Raw genomic sequence first — 12969 nt, 5'->3', positions numbered from 1 at the left:
ATGTCTGACGTGCGTAAAAAAAATATTCAAATCTTCGGTCTATTAACAACTAAGGTCTAGCCTACCAAAATTGATCATTTTGCATAAAAAGTCGAAAATGTTGCAAATGCACATAGTTGAAGCTTTCATCTCTTGAAAACCTCTGAGGTAGTGTCCATAAATGGGGAAGCAATTTTCAACGATTTTCGCCACCCCTTCCATCGTACATATATACACATACACATATTTCATGCATGGTTGTCAAAGAATCAGACTCCTTCCTCCCTCTTAAAATATTTCGTCATTTCAGTCCCTTATAATATTCATGGTATATTAATAGTATACTGCCTAATAGGGAGTGCCTATAAATACATAGGGAGCCGGTTCCTTTTTTTGGCATTTTTGATTCACTACTGCAGGGATATTTTTAATTACTACTGGGCTCATATTTGGCCACAATATGCGTCAAAAACCCTTCATGCCAAAGTGAACCATGAAAGTGTCCAAATATTCTTTTTTAACCCTATCACTAATTTAAACACTAGCACAAATCATACATTGAAAAAAATCAACCACAAAGATTTATCTTTGTGCTCACCATAGTAAATTTCAAACATTTTACATGAATTACAAAATAATGTTAGTGCTTCGTTCACAAATTACTCAACCTCACAACCTGTGACTCTTGATTTCCCTTTGTTTGGTTATCTTTCGTTTTTGACATTTCACACTAGCGCCTTCTGTACCGCCCATAACTGCATATTTGTCACTTTCGACATTTTTGATAATTTCGAGTTTATACCGCGAAGAGTCATAAAATGATGCGCACTTCCGATCAAATTACTGAAATCTGTGAGATTCTACCAGAAATTTCGATGAAAATACCAAGTTGTTTTGTCGCATTGGTAATTGTAACCGCATAACAGTAACATTGAGATTATACATGAGCCTCGTTATACATAAAGACGTGGATGATATAGTTGTAAGTGTTACGTCAGTTTGTCTGTAATAATATCATAAATTTGCATTCATGTAATGTGATGCATCACATTTACAAAGCTAGTGGGCTTCATGGCCGTGCGGTTGGTGTCGTCAGACAATCAGGCGCATCGTGTCAAGAAGTGTGGGTTCGATTCCCGCTTCAGTCCAGGAAAATTTTTCGAAAGGAAGTTTTTCCGGCTGAGCCACTCTGGGTGTTTCCATGTGTGTCCTCTTGGTGTCTCTAGAAAAAAAACTCTGAGAACATGCTTCTCAGAGTTCTTTTGAAACTCATACTATTAGAATTGTGTGTACCATATTTACGCAATCATTTTTTTTTAGATAATCTGATATATAGACGCATTCCGGCGCACAATTCCCTCTTAAATATATTTTCGAAGAAAATATTCGCCCACAGGACTCTGTGGGAATGCTGTCTAAAATTTTCAAATGATTTTTCTCTAAGTCTATCAGAAAACCATGATAATCAAGCCATATAGCACTTATAGGACACTTGGCCGAATCTCATTTGGTATAAAGTACATTGAATCGAATGGAAATTTGGTCGGCGTTAAGTCAGAGTGGACTAAGTTACATTTTTCATATTTTGAGAAAAATGGGCTTAAAGTCGAACACTGTAATTTTTTAACTCGTTAGAATTTTGGTTCAATATTTCTATACTTTTCTATTACATTTCCCTATGTAACTTTCAAACAATATAATATGAAGTGATAATATAAGCATAGCATAAGCATAAGCATAGATGACCGTACAATTCGTAGTTGCTACTCCGTGATTGACCAGAACAATCGAAGTTGCACAGGGAATTAATGAATGGGGCTTGGGATTAGCTTACCATTCTTCAATGTGCACAAATCGAGAGCTCAAATTTAAAAGTCAATAACGGCGCCGGCCACGTCCTTACGGTCATCGGGGAATGGAAGGAATGTTAGTGTGACTACCGTTGTTACTAGAGACCGAGATCACCTCTGCATCTCCACGGTTGTCATGGAGAGGATATTGGGTTAGTGGGATAAGGTAAAGATCTGGGAGTCACCAATGTTTGGTGATGCGAGCCATGATATAATCACGCCTAACCGGATTCGCGAAATAATTCGATAATCGCATTAAACGCCGAACAAGTGTTCGTCACTCGCCCACGCAAGAGCAAGCGACGCGATCAATAGATCAAACACTACTAGCGATCCGCGGCGCTTTTTCATTTCTCTGAGCGAACGACGCGCGACAAGTTTGATCCTGCCCCATCGCCCGCCCCCGCAGGAGCAAGCGTCAAGATCGAAGGATCAAACACTACTTACGAACCGATCACTTTTTCACCGCTTCACTACCGACGCGCGACATATTTGATCCTGCCCTCATCACCCGCTCCCGCAGGAGCCAGCGTCAAGGTGGAAGGATCAAACACTACTAACGAACCGATCACTTTTTCACCGCTTCACTACCGACGCGCGACATGTTTGATCCTGCCCTCATCACCCGCCCCAGCAGGAGCAAGTGTCAAGGTCGAAGGATCAAACACTACTCTATTCAAAAGATGTTTTTATTAATGACGAAAACTGAAAATTACATGTATATATTTTAAATTATATGAAACAGGAATAATGCCGACACTTGTAGTGACGAACTATACATAGTTTGTTTGAAAATTACATATGAGTATTACTGTGCATTTTGTCTCGATATGGTACAAGTTTTAAAAAATACGTCAACATTCACAATGTCGAACAATTCAAAAGATAATTTTTAATAACGTATAAAAGAGACAAATATATGTATATTGAAATTGTATAAGAAAAAAACATAATGCCGACACTTATAGTGACGAACCATACAAAGTTTGTTTTAAAATTACTTAAAAGTTACGCTTTCAAGAAAATATGTGTTATCACAAGAATGAAACGAACTCACCAGTTGGTAAACCATCCTCGACTGAACACAAAACTGATACTGACAGCAAAACTTCTTGGCGTCCCGAAAACAAACCGTCTTGCTTGTGCCTTCCAAATACCTACCCAGCAAGACGCTCCAAAACAGAAAAAAAAAATCTTAGGAGCCGAAAACACGCGCGAAACCGTGAGCCAAATCTATCGGACGACGCAAAACCGAACTGTCCTGCTTGGGCTTCACGAAGCACTACCCAGCAAGACGCTTGAAAACAGGAAAAAAAAAATCTCCGGCGACGAAAACATGCGCGAAAACGTGAGCCAAATCTATCGGACGACGCAAAACCGAACTGTCCTGCTTGGGCTTCACGAAGCACTACCCAGCAAGACGCTTGAAAACAGGAAAAAAAAAAAAATCTCCGGCGACGAAAACATGCGCGAAAACGTGAGCCAAATCTATCGGACGACGCAAAACCGAACTGTCCTGCTTGGGCTTCACGAAGCACTACCCAGCAAGACGCTTGAAAACAGGAAAAAAAAAAATCTCCGGCGACGAAAACATGCGCGAAACCGTGAGCCAAATCTATAGGACGACGCAAAACTGAACTGTCCTGCTTGGGCTTCACGAAGCACTACCCAGCAAGACGCTTGAAAACAGGGAAAAAAAAAAAATCTCCGGCGACGAAAACATGCGCGAAACCGTGAGCCAAATTTATCGGACGACGCAAAACTGAACTGTCCTGCTTGGGCTTTACGAAGCACTACCCAGCAAGACGCTTGAAAACAGGAAAAAAGAAAAAATCTCCGGCGACGAAAACATGCGCGAAACCGTGAGCCAAATTTTTCGGACGACGCAAAACTGAACTGTCCTGCTTGGGCTTCACGAAGCACTACCCAGCAAGACGCTTGAAAACAGGAAAAAAAAAAAATCTCCGGCGACGAAAACATGCGCGAAAACGTGAGCCAAATCTATCGGACGACGCAAAACCGAACTGTCCTGCTTGGGCTTCACGAAGCACTACCCAGCAAGACGCTTGAAAACAGGAAAAAAAAAAATCTCCGGCGACGAAAACATGCGCGAAACCGTGAGCCAAATCTATCGGACGACGCAAAACTGAACTGTCCTGCTTGGGCTTCACGAAGCACTCAATATAATATGAAGTGATAATCATGAAAAAACATAATCCAAACCTCTAATAGGACTTTTTTTGTGCATTATGTGCACTTGATCCACTCTGACTAAACTAAAGGCCACCGTCTGGTGATTTGGTTCACTCTGACTGAACAATTTCTGAAAATAACAATCATTTCTCGCGTTTAGTATCATAAGGGCATAACTGCAGTAAACGATTTCTCTTCTTCGATTTTCTCTTCAGCTAATTACTTTGCCGGGCGAATGTTTACGACTGTTATTTTTGATTCAGTAGGAATTACTCATCATCCATCATCATCCTGTATTTTGAAATGTTCCGAAAATCTTTTGAATTTCGTGTAATGATCCAAAGAGAAAGTCGACAATCTTTAAATATTTTTGTAATATGAGAATATGTTTAAGAGTGTTCATGTGTAATATGTTATAAAGTTTTCAAGTACTGGTAAAGTATTCCAAATATAGTTTAATCCAGGGTTTCCCAACCGGTGGTCCGCGGACCCCTGGGGGGCCGTGACGACTCTCTAGGTCTAGGGGGTCCGCGAAGTCATTGAGAACTAGAGTTGTTTTTCTGGATGATGAATAAATGTGAGTAATTTGTTACTCAGTTTGCTACAAGAGATTTTCAATTAATTTCCGTAATAGTGATGATCTTTGATAGATTTCTGGAAAGATTCCTTACGGATATCTTATAAAGTTTTGAGAGTTCCTGGAGAAATTTATATTTTTTCCCAAGACCACTAGGTTGCTCCTAAAAGCCCAATTGATTTATAAGAAGCCCATGAACAAGTATCTTAAAATATCCATAGCATCTTCGAGAAGAGGTGTTTGCTGGATGCCTAACGATGTAAATTGCTTGGCAAGATTTTCGTGGATTTTAAATGACATTCTTCGGGAATACTTTAAAATCTGTGAAACTTCTATGTAAGATACTCAAAAACTTTAATGAATCCTTGGAAATATATGTGTCTAATTGCTGGTACGATTTTTTGCTGGAGTGTTTCCAATCAGAGAGATGTAAATTATTTCCAGCACTTTGACGTTACTTACAGCAGGAGGTTTTCTGAAAATCAAGACTCATGTTTTGCGACAATTTTTTCTGTGCACTTTAAGGCAGACTTTCAGATAATTTTACCGAGTAAAACCCCTCATGTCAGTTGTTCTTTCTCCGTCTACCTTTGCAATACTTTCTGTAGGATTTGAACACGATCCTTTCAAAAAAGTTCTTAATCGAGTTCTTGGAAAAATATCTGGTAAACTCTTGAAACTCCCTAAAGAAAAACTTATCTAGATAAAATGAATAAACTCATTGCGCGTGGTAAAGATGGATAAATTATGGGTGAAATTATGAAAACAATCCACGTGCTCGTCTGGGATTCGAATCCAGGACTCCTGTATGCTAGACGACCGCTCTACCAATTCTGCTACCGAGCTACTTAGTAGATTAGTTGATAAAGCACTCGTCTAGCATTAAGGAGTCCTGGGTTTGAATCCCAGCCGAGCATGTGATTCATTTTTTAATTAATTCACCCATAATTTATCAATCTTTACCACGCGTAATGAGTTAATTAATTTAATAGCCACGGGGATTGGATTACCGAACATCTCAATATATGTCTAATTATAGCAGATTCTGTGCATTATTCGGGTTGATTTATAACGTTATTTTTAGTGGTTTCTGTTAAAATGTATCTGTTAAAATAGAGCTTCAGCAGATTTTCCCAAACATTGATTTGAAGAACTTTAACTTTGGGGGTCCGCGGGATATTTGTAAAATTTCTTAGGGGGTCGCAGCTTTGAAAAGGTTGGGAACCACTGGTTTAATCAGTTAATGTCTCGGCATGCAGACGTTCAAAACTTCTTCGCTGGCACTGTGTTAAAAGCTTCAAAAATGTTACAAGACCGTTTAATATCAATTTCTCAAACAATCACGTGTTACATAGCAGTTATTTTTTCACAGTGCTTTTTCAAATGAGCCAATGGTTTATAACGTTTATTGGAAAATTGAACTAATACTGGTTCAAAAGATATTCATAGATAATCCATGACATGATTTTGACAAAATTTATAACCGATCTCAAAAGAGATTAAAAAAAGGTATAGGACTTCTACCAGTTGTTCACCAGTAGAATTGATAAAATTAATTTCTTCACTTGTTCCATACGAATATTAGCGAACTTCGCTCGAAGTTATCAGGATATCTGGTGAGATTTTTGAACTATGCCAATTGTAGTTGCCTGGAAGGATACTTGACGGATATCTAACAAGGCCCTCGAATAGTTCCAGGCGAAGTTTTAAAGGATTTTTGGACAGGGATTTTCTGAAGTCCAAGATCAGATTCTTTTAATATTCGATAATATTTTCTTCTTGGCAAACTTTTACAATATTAAAACAAAAATGGCAAGATCTTCGTTATTGTCTGATAAACCTTCTTGCATACAAATCTAGATAAACCAGGGTGGGTGTACGGCTGTCAACTACAAACAAAGCTCGCCTAACGATCATCTCTCGGGCGGGCCGTCCCAAACAGCATCATCTCTCACGCGGGCCGACCCAAACAGCACAGGTCGAAACGCGGGCCATGCCAGGCAGCAAATGCTGATGCATTTCAACACCCAAACAGCGGTATGCCTAGCAGCGTTGTGAGCCAAACGAATACACCCACAAAACATGAACGGTAGGCGCATTTCGTTGCGTATACCCCCCCTGAGATAAACCATTTAAGATAAAACCTTCAACACATTGCTTGAAAAGTCATAGACAAATTGCTGACGAGGGCATGGGATGAAATTATTTCCTCGAGATAAATGTATATAATAGTCACTTATTACTTAAAGAAGTCAAAGTTACGATTTCCATCGGAAGTAATGCCTTTGGTCCCGAGATGAACTAGACACGACACGTTAATTCTTCCAGTGGACGATTTGCCCTTTGAAGGAAGCACCACACTTAGCATGAGACGCCCAGTGGCACAGTCGAAACACATTCCAGACGAAAAGCCCAGGGTTAGAAATTTCTTTAAATGAGATAAAAAATGACTGACCAGGATTTACTTTAAAATTTTCCCAAAAATTTAGGCTTTTTTAGAATTTAATTTGAGAGAAATTTGTTGGAATAGAGGTAGTGTCGCACCTCAGGTAGAAGAATCGTCGGTTGAGAAGCATGTGTCGTCGTAGGTAAAAGTGTGGAAGATTTATCGAGAGGTATGATATTTGGATAAGTGTGATTGAATTGTAAATATATACCTGGTTTGAATAAAGAGAGTTGCAGCTGCTGGTAGTGTGAGGTGTATACTAGGCTTATTCTTCCAGTCTCCAATGCCGCCTGCGAATGAAAGGTCTTTGACAGTTCAATTGTTGGCGCGACGATCGTGTCAGTCGTCGGCATTGATGCAGAGCCCGGAGTGCGACTGCTTTCCGCCAAAGTCAGTAAACATTGGAGCCTCCAGCAGGCAAGACGCTGAGTGAACTTGTGTGTTCTAATGTCGAGTGATTTCGCCGACATTATTAGCAAATGGATTTCCCGTCCATTATAAGTTATTTACAGGTAGAGGCATCAGTCAGTTAGCTGCCCAGTTGAAGGAGACATCTACTGTATTGTATTTCTTTATGATTTGCAATCGGATGTGGACGGGCTAGCCTCGCTAGGATCTGCGTGGTCTTAGCGGACTAGCCTTTCAACAAAATTCATTTGCGAGATTTTCGGTGAGAGCAGAATCTGCTCAGCAGATATCTCACACAGATTCTCGACGTGATATTTGGGTGTACCTGTCAAAGATATCCGTTGATTCATTCCAAGACCTTTGGTAATGTTATCTTGGATTCAAAATAGGTTCCTTGATAGATTTTATTTTCAATGTTTGGTGATATCATTGGAATCAGATTTTTTAAAATGGATTCTTTGTGAAATCCTTACTGAGTTTCTGGGGAGAACTCTTAATCAATTCAATTCGATGCTTAATATGAGTTGTATTGTGTTCAATTGATTCATTTCTAAAAATTCAAAGAAATAGTATGTTTTTGGAAATTTGGATTTCAAGAAAATTTATTTTCAAGGGTCCGCGGGACGTATGTAAAATTTTAAAGGGGATCCAGCTTCAAAAAGGTTGAGAACCACTGGTTTACAGCGTTCAATTTCCCCAAGTTTTGCACTTAGTCCACTCTGACTCAAAGCCGACCATTTGGTCGAATGGCAATTGATTGAAAGCTTATTTTGTGATAGTTGTATCAGGGATTAATGGATCATTGCTTGGTAAATTTATGATCTCGCCCAACGAGCAAATAAATGGGTTTACATGCTATTCAACAATGCTATGATAAAAATAATATCGAGTAGTGTTTGGTCCATCAATTTAGGTTCATTCTACGAGTGACGTGAAGTGAGAATTGTCGATCTCGTATAGCAATTTTCGACTCGAGTGAAGTGATTCGCCGTGTAAATCAAATGGTGAGTCACTTCACTCGAGTCGAGAAGTGTCACCACGCTATACGAGACCGACAATTCTCACTTTACGCCACTCCGTAGAATAAACCCAACTGTGTCGCTTGCGCTCGAGGGGGTGAGCGATACAAAAAAGAAAGGATCAGTCATGTCCGGTTTGCGTAGCGCAGAGAAAAAGTGGCGTGATCATTAGTGTGCGACAAAGTTTAGATTCTCGCTCCAGTCCACTTTTTGGATTGCATTTAGGTCCCATAACAACTGTGCAAAATTTCAGCTCGATCAATGAAACTATATTTTAGCGCCAGCCCTTCAAAGTTTGTGGGCCTGTTCACAAATTTCATAACGCTGTAGGGGGTGGGTGGGTGTCTTCGAAATGTTACAGCTCATACAAAATTTATAGAATATTCATACAAAAAGCGTTATGAGGGGGTGGGTGGGTGTCAAAAATGGTCATTTTCGGCGTTATGAAATTTGTGAATGAACCCTGTATGGAATTTACTATGAGAAAACTTACTTTTGCAAAGAAAAATCGCCAGAAGTCGCCCATTGACCTCTATAAAAATTCTGAACACAGGCCTCGATAGGTATTTTTAAGATGAAGAATATTGCTGAAGACCGCGAAACAATCCGACACTTGTGAAAAAAGTTATTCAATGAAAACCTATTGACAAGAAGACGTTGGTTAACACGTAAAGGAATAACAATAATAATAAAATTGTGCAAAATTTCCGAATAGTCTGCTTTATAACTTTTTTTACAAGCGTCGGATTGCTTTGCCGTCTTCGACAATGTTGTTCATCGTAAAAATATCTATCGAGGGATGTGTTCAGATTTTTTATAGGGGACAATTGGCAACCTCTGGTGATTTTTCTTTGCAAAAGTAAGTTTTCCCATAGTAAATTCCATACAAACTTTGAGGGGCTGGCGCTAAAATATAGTTTCACCGATCGAGCTGAAATTTCGCACAGTTGTTATGGGACCTAAATGCAATCCAAAACATGGACTGGAGCGAGAATCTTAATTTTTCATATAACCGTGTCCCAGGCTAGTGATCATGTCTGTAGCAGGGCCTTAAAATATCAGTGAACTTCAATTCAAATGACATTTCAATTTGGTGAATTTCATCGTCCCCTCAAGAAAATATTATTAGTGAGCTGGACCATATTATTCTGTTGTTCGATTACTATAGTTGGCAATGCTTCTCAAAATAAAATCTCCAATAAAAAATGAGAAAATTAATTTTCTTTTTTGACATTTTCCAACTCTAGTCAGTATAGTCTTTGGTCCATCAATGGTGTTGCTTGCCCTTGAAGGGGAGAGCGATGCAATATGGATCAATCGTGTCTGGTTCGCGCAGCGCGGAGAAAATGTGGCGTGATCGAGTCAGTAGTATTTGTTCCATCGGTTGTGTCGTTTGCTCCTGCGGGAGCGAGTGATTGAACTGGAAGCACACACGTTTTGCATGTAATGCGTATTCGAGTAATATCGCGAATCCGGTTAGGCGTGATTTTATTATGGATCCCACCTTATCCCACTAACTCAATTTCCTTTGGTTGTCTAACTAACATTCCCTCCCTTCCCCGATGACCGCATTGGGCGTGGCCGGCGCCGTTATTGTCTTTTAAACTTTGAACTCACGATTTTTGCGCATTGATGATGGTCAGCTAATCCCAAGCCGTATTAATTTAGTCTCTGTGCAACATTGATTGTTCTGCTCAATCACGGAGTGCAACTACGAAGCGGTCATCCATGCTTATGCTCAATGTAACGATAAAGAGTAGATCCTCCTCTATCTCCCAATGATGATAATTTTTATCTTGGTCCATACATTTGGTTAAAAACAACGAGCTACACACTCGGTTACCAATGCCTTTTAGGACGATATTAAAAGTTATGCAAGATTGGAACAACTAATAGAGCCTCTAAGCGCCACCGTAGAACAGCAATGCCAACTCAATGTTAAATCTCATATCGCCGCTGTTTGGATGAGGTTAGTGAGAAAAAAGTATACACGGGAAAAAAATCTGTGGTAAAAATAACTATTTTAGCTGACTACGCCCATTCTTGAAACTACCATGGAAATTCAGACCAATTTACTATGTTTACGGTACACCCCACCGCATTACTGGTACATTTGACAGAAATAACTTACAACAATCTGATTCCGACTACAGGCATGGTAGAATCAAGCGCATTCCTGGTCTGCTGAAAATTGCAGGTGCGAGCGCTTAAGTTAACCCCCTAAAATGGTAGTTTTTACCGCACAATTTTTTTGCGTGTACTTAAGTGATCCATTAGTTTAATTTCCATACACGGGAAAAAAATCTGTGGTAAAAATAACTATTTTAGCTGACTACGCCCATTCTTGAAACTACCATGGAAATTCAGACCAATTTACTATGTTTACGGTACACCCCACCGCATTACTGGTACATTTGACAGAAATAACTTACAACAATCTGATTCCGACTACAGGCATGGTAGAATCAAGCGCATTTCTGGTCTGCTGAAAATTGCAGGTGCGAGCGCTTAAGTTAACCCCCTAACATGGTAGTTTTTACCGCACAATTTTTTTGCGTGTATGCTTGAATTAAATGTTTGACTTAGTACAATGCAATCTGTTTCCTTTCGTAAGTCAAAGATATTGCGTTTGACTGACAGGTCACATAAATTCGTAAAGTGGAACATCATTAAACCACTGTTTAAGGATTGCCTCCTCGTCAGTTAACTAAGACGAAGACTTGGGTCTAAACTTCCAATAGTCGAAAACTTTTCTGCCCACGTCCCAACGACAGCTAGAGGTTGAGAAATCTACTTTGAAGCATCCATTAAGTACGTCAAGCAAATTTTTTTATTCTCGACAAAGCAAAAGCTCCATGTTCCTTATATCACATTTTTTATATGGAATCTTGAAAAATGTGTGGAGTGTCTAATAGCGAGACATACTTAATGGATGATTCCTTTGGAAAAGTTCCACAGACCTCAGCATCCTTGGCATCACGTGCATTGTGTTAGTGGAAAGGAAATCGCCATGGGTTACATAGGTTACGTATGCGCAATGTTTAGGAGCACAAGATTCAATAAGTTTTATTTATGGGCCTGAGTGGATAGTTAGTATGGCAGATGATAAATATACCTAAATATACTCCATTTCATAATATGTTTTAATTGTGAAAACTTTCAACACACTAAAATTACAAATTTTCAGTTGGTTGGATCGGCTTTATCAGTATTGTGGATGGTGGTACATAGTGTGCACGGAATTATGTTCAAAGACTTGAAGCAAATTTTGCGAAAAGAACAGTGTGATGCATCCATCCTGCTGACCGCCAACGTACCATCTGCTAAGAAAATTATTGTTCATGGACCAGAAGGTATGTGCTTCTAGCTGTTCTATGAAACTTGTAAGCTTAACACTTCCACTACTCTACAGATGAAGGTGGCATCCCATCTCAGTTTCCCGTTCAGGAGGATACCCAGTTTACGCAGCTGCTGACAGAATCGCTGGATTACTTCGGCATTGATGAAAAGAAGCTCAACCAGTTTGTACTTGTGGACTACAAGACTCAACAGATATTGAATCCCAATTGGTATGTGCGAGACTGGTACTTCTTCAAGCGATCGCAATATCCACAGCTGAAGTTAATCGAAATGAAACCAGAAGAAGCTTTCAATGCTCTGCAAAAACAAGAATTGTACAAAAAGTTTGTGGAAATAGGAAAGGTGCACTTGACTTGGGCCATTTTGAAGAACGTCGACATGGTCGTACAACGTGTGGTGTTTCTACACGAGGAACTCATGAAGCTACCATCGTTTCCAAGAAAGGCTCTGGAGGTAGATTTGGACCTTCATCAAGGAGGGGAATTCGGTAAAGAACTACTCGGGCTCGATGTGCTGCACAAGTTTATGTGGGTTCGCCTAATTGCCAGAATGTTCGAAGCAATGGCCGGAAACTTTGCTTACTCAGCTGATATTCAGTTGTTCTTGAATGTGCTTTCTGGAGCCGCTTTACTTCACTCAGAAGATTCGTGTATTATGCGATATGTTACAGCAACTTTTATAAACGCTGCATTCAATTTCAAGAACATTTTCTCTACCAATGGATACTTCATGATAATGCCAACATTACTTCAAGTGTATTCATTACATCAAACGAACAAGTTGGTGACAACCACCATCGAATATGCAGTGAAACAGTTCTACTTGCTTAACAGAAAGCCTTTTATTCTACAAATGTTCGGATCGGTATCAGCCATTCTTGATACAGATGAAGATGGTGCATACGGCGAAGCACACAAGGTACAATCCAGTTGCCTATTCAACTTGCTGTTGAGTTTAGAGACACCATCACCGGATCCTTTAAACATTGCTGAGTTAGTCAAAGAACCCAAACCACTGAAAGCCATAGACTTTTGCTACCACGACGAGGATGAAATGGTAACTGTATTGGACTGCATAACACTATGTGTCATGGTTGTATCTTATTCAGCTGAGAGCACCAGAGGATATCAGATGTTG

At 39.7% G+C, this 12969-nt stretch overlaps 1 protein-coding gene across 2 annotated transcripts in view; it reads left to right on the top strand.

Moving 5' to 3' along the window:
- LOC5580226 (protein unc-80 homolog) overlaps window positions 1-12969 on the top strand; it is a 123016-nt gene that overhangs the window by 106869 nt on the left and 3178 nt on the right. For both annotated transcript variants that reach the window (XM_021852541.1, XM_021852543.1), the window contains 2 exons: window positions 11660-11825; window positions 11885-12969. In XM_021852541.1, coding sequence (XP_021708233.1) covers window positions 11660-11825; window positions 11885-12969 — 1251 coding nt within the window. The remainder of the gene's footprint in view (window positions 1-11659; window positions 11826-11884) is intronic.

This window comes from Aedes aegypti, chromosome 1, assembly GCF_002204515.2.
Source record: "Aedes aegypti strain LVP_AGWG chromosome 1, AaegL5.0 Primary Assembly, whole genome shotgun sequence".
NCBI lineage: Eukaryota > Metazoa > Arthropoda > Insecta > Diptera > Culicidae > Aedes > Aedes aegypti.
This window is presented reverse-complemented; position numbering and strand designations above follow the sequence as displayed.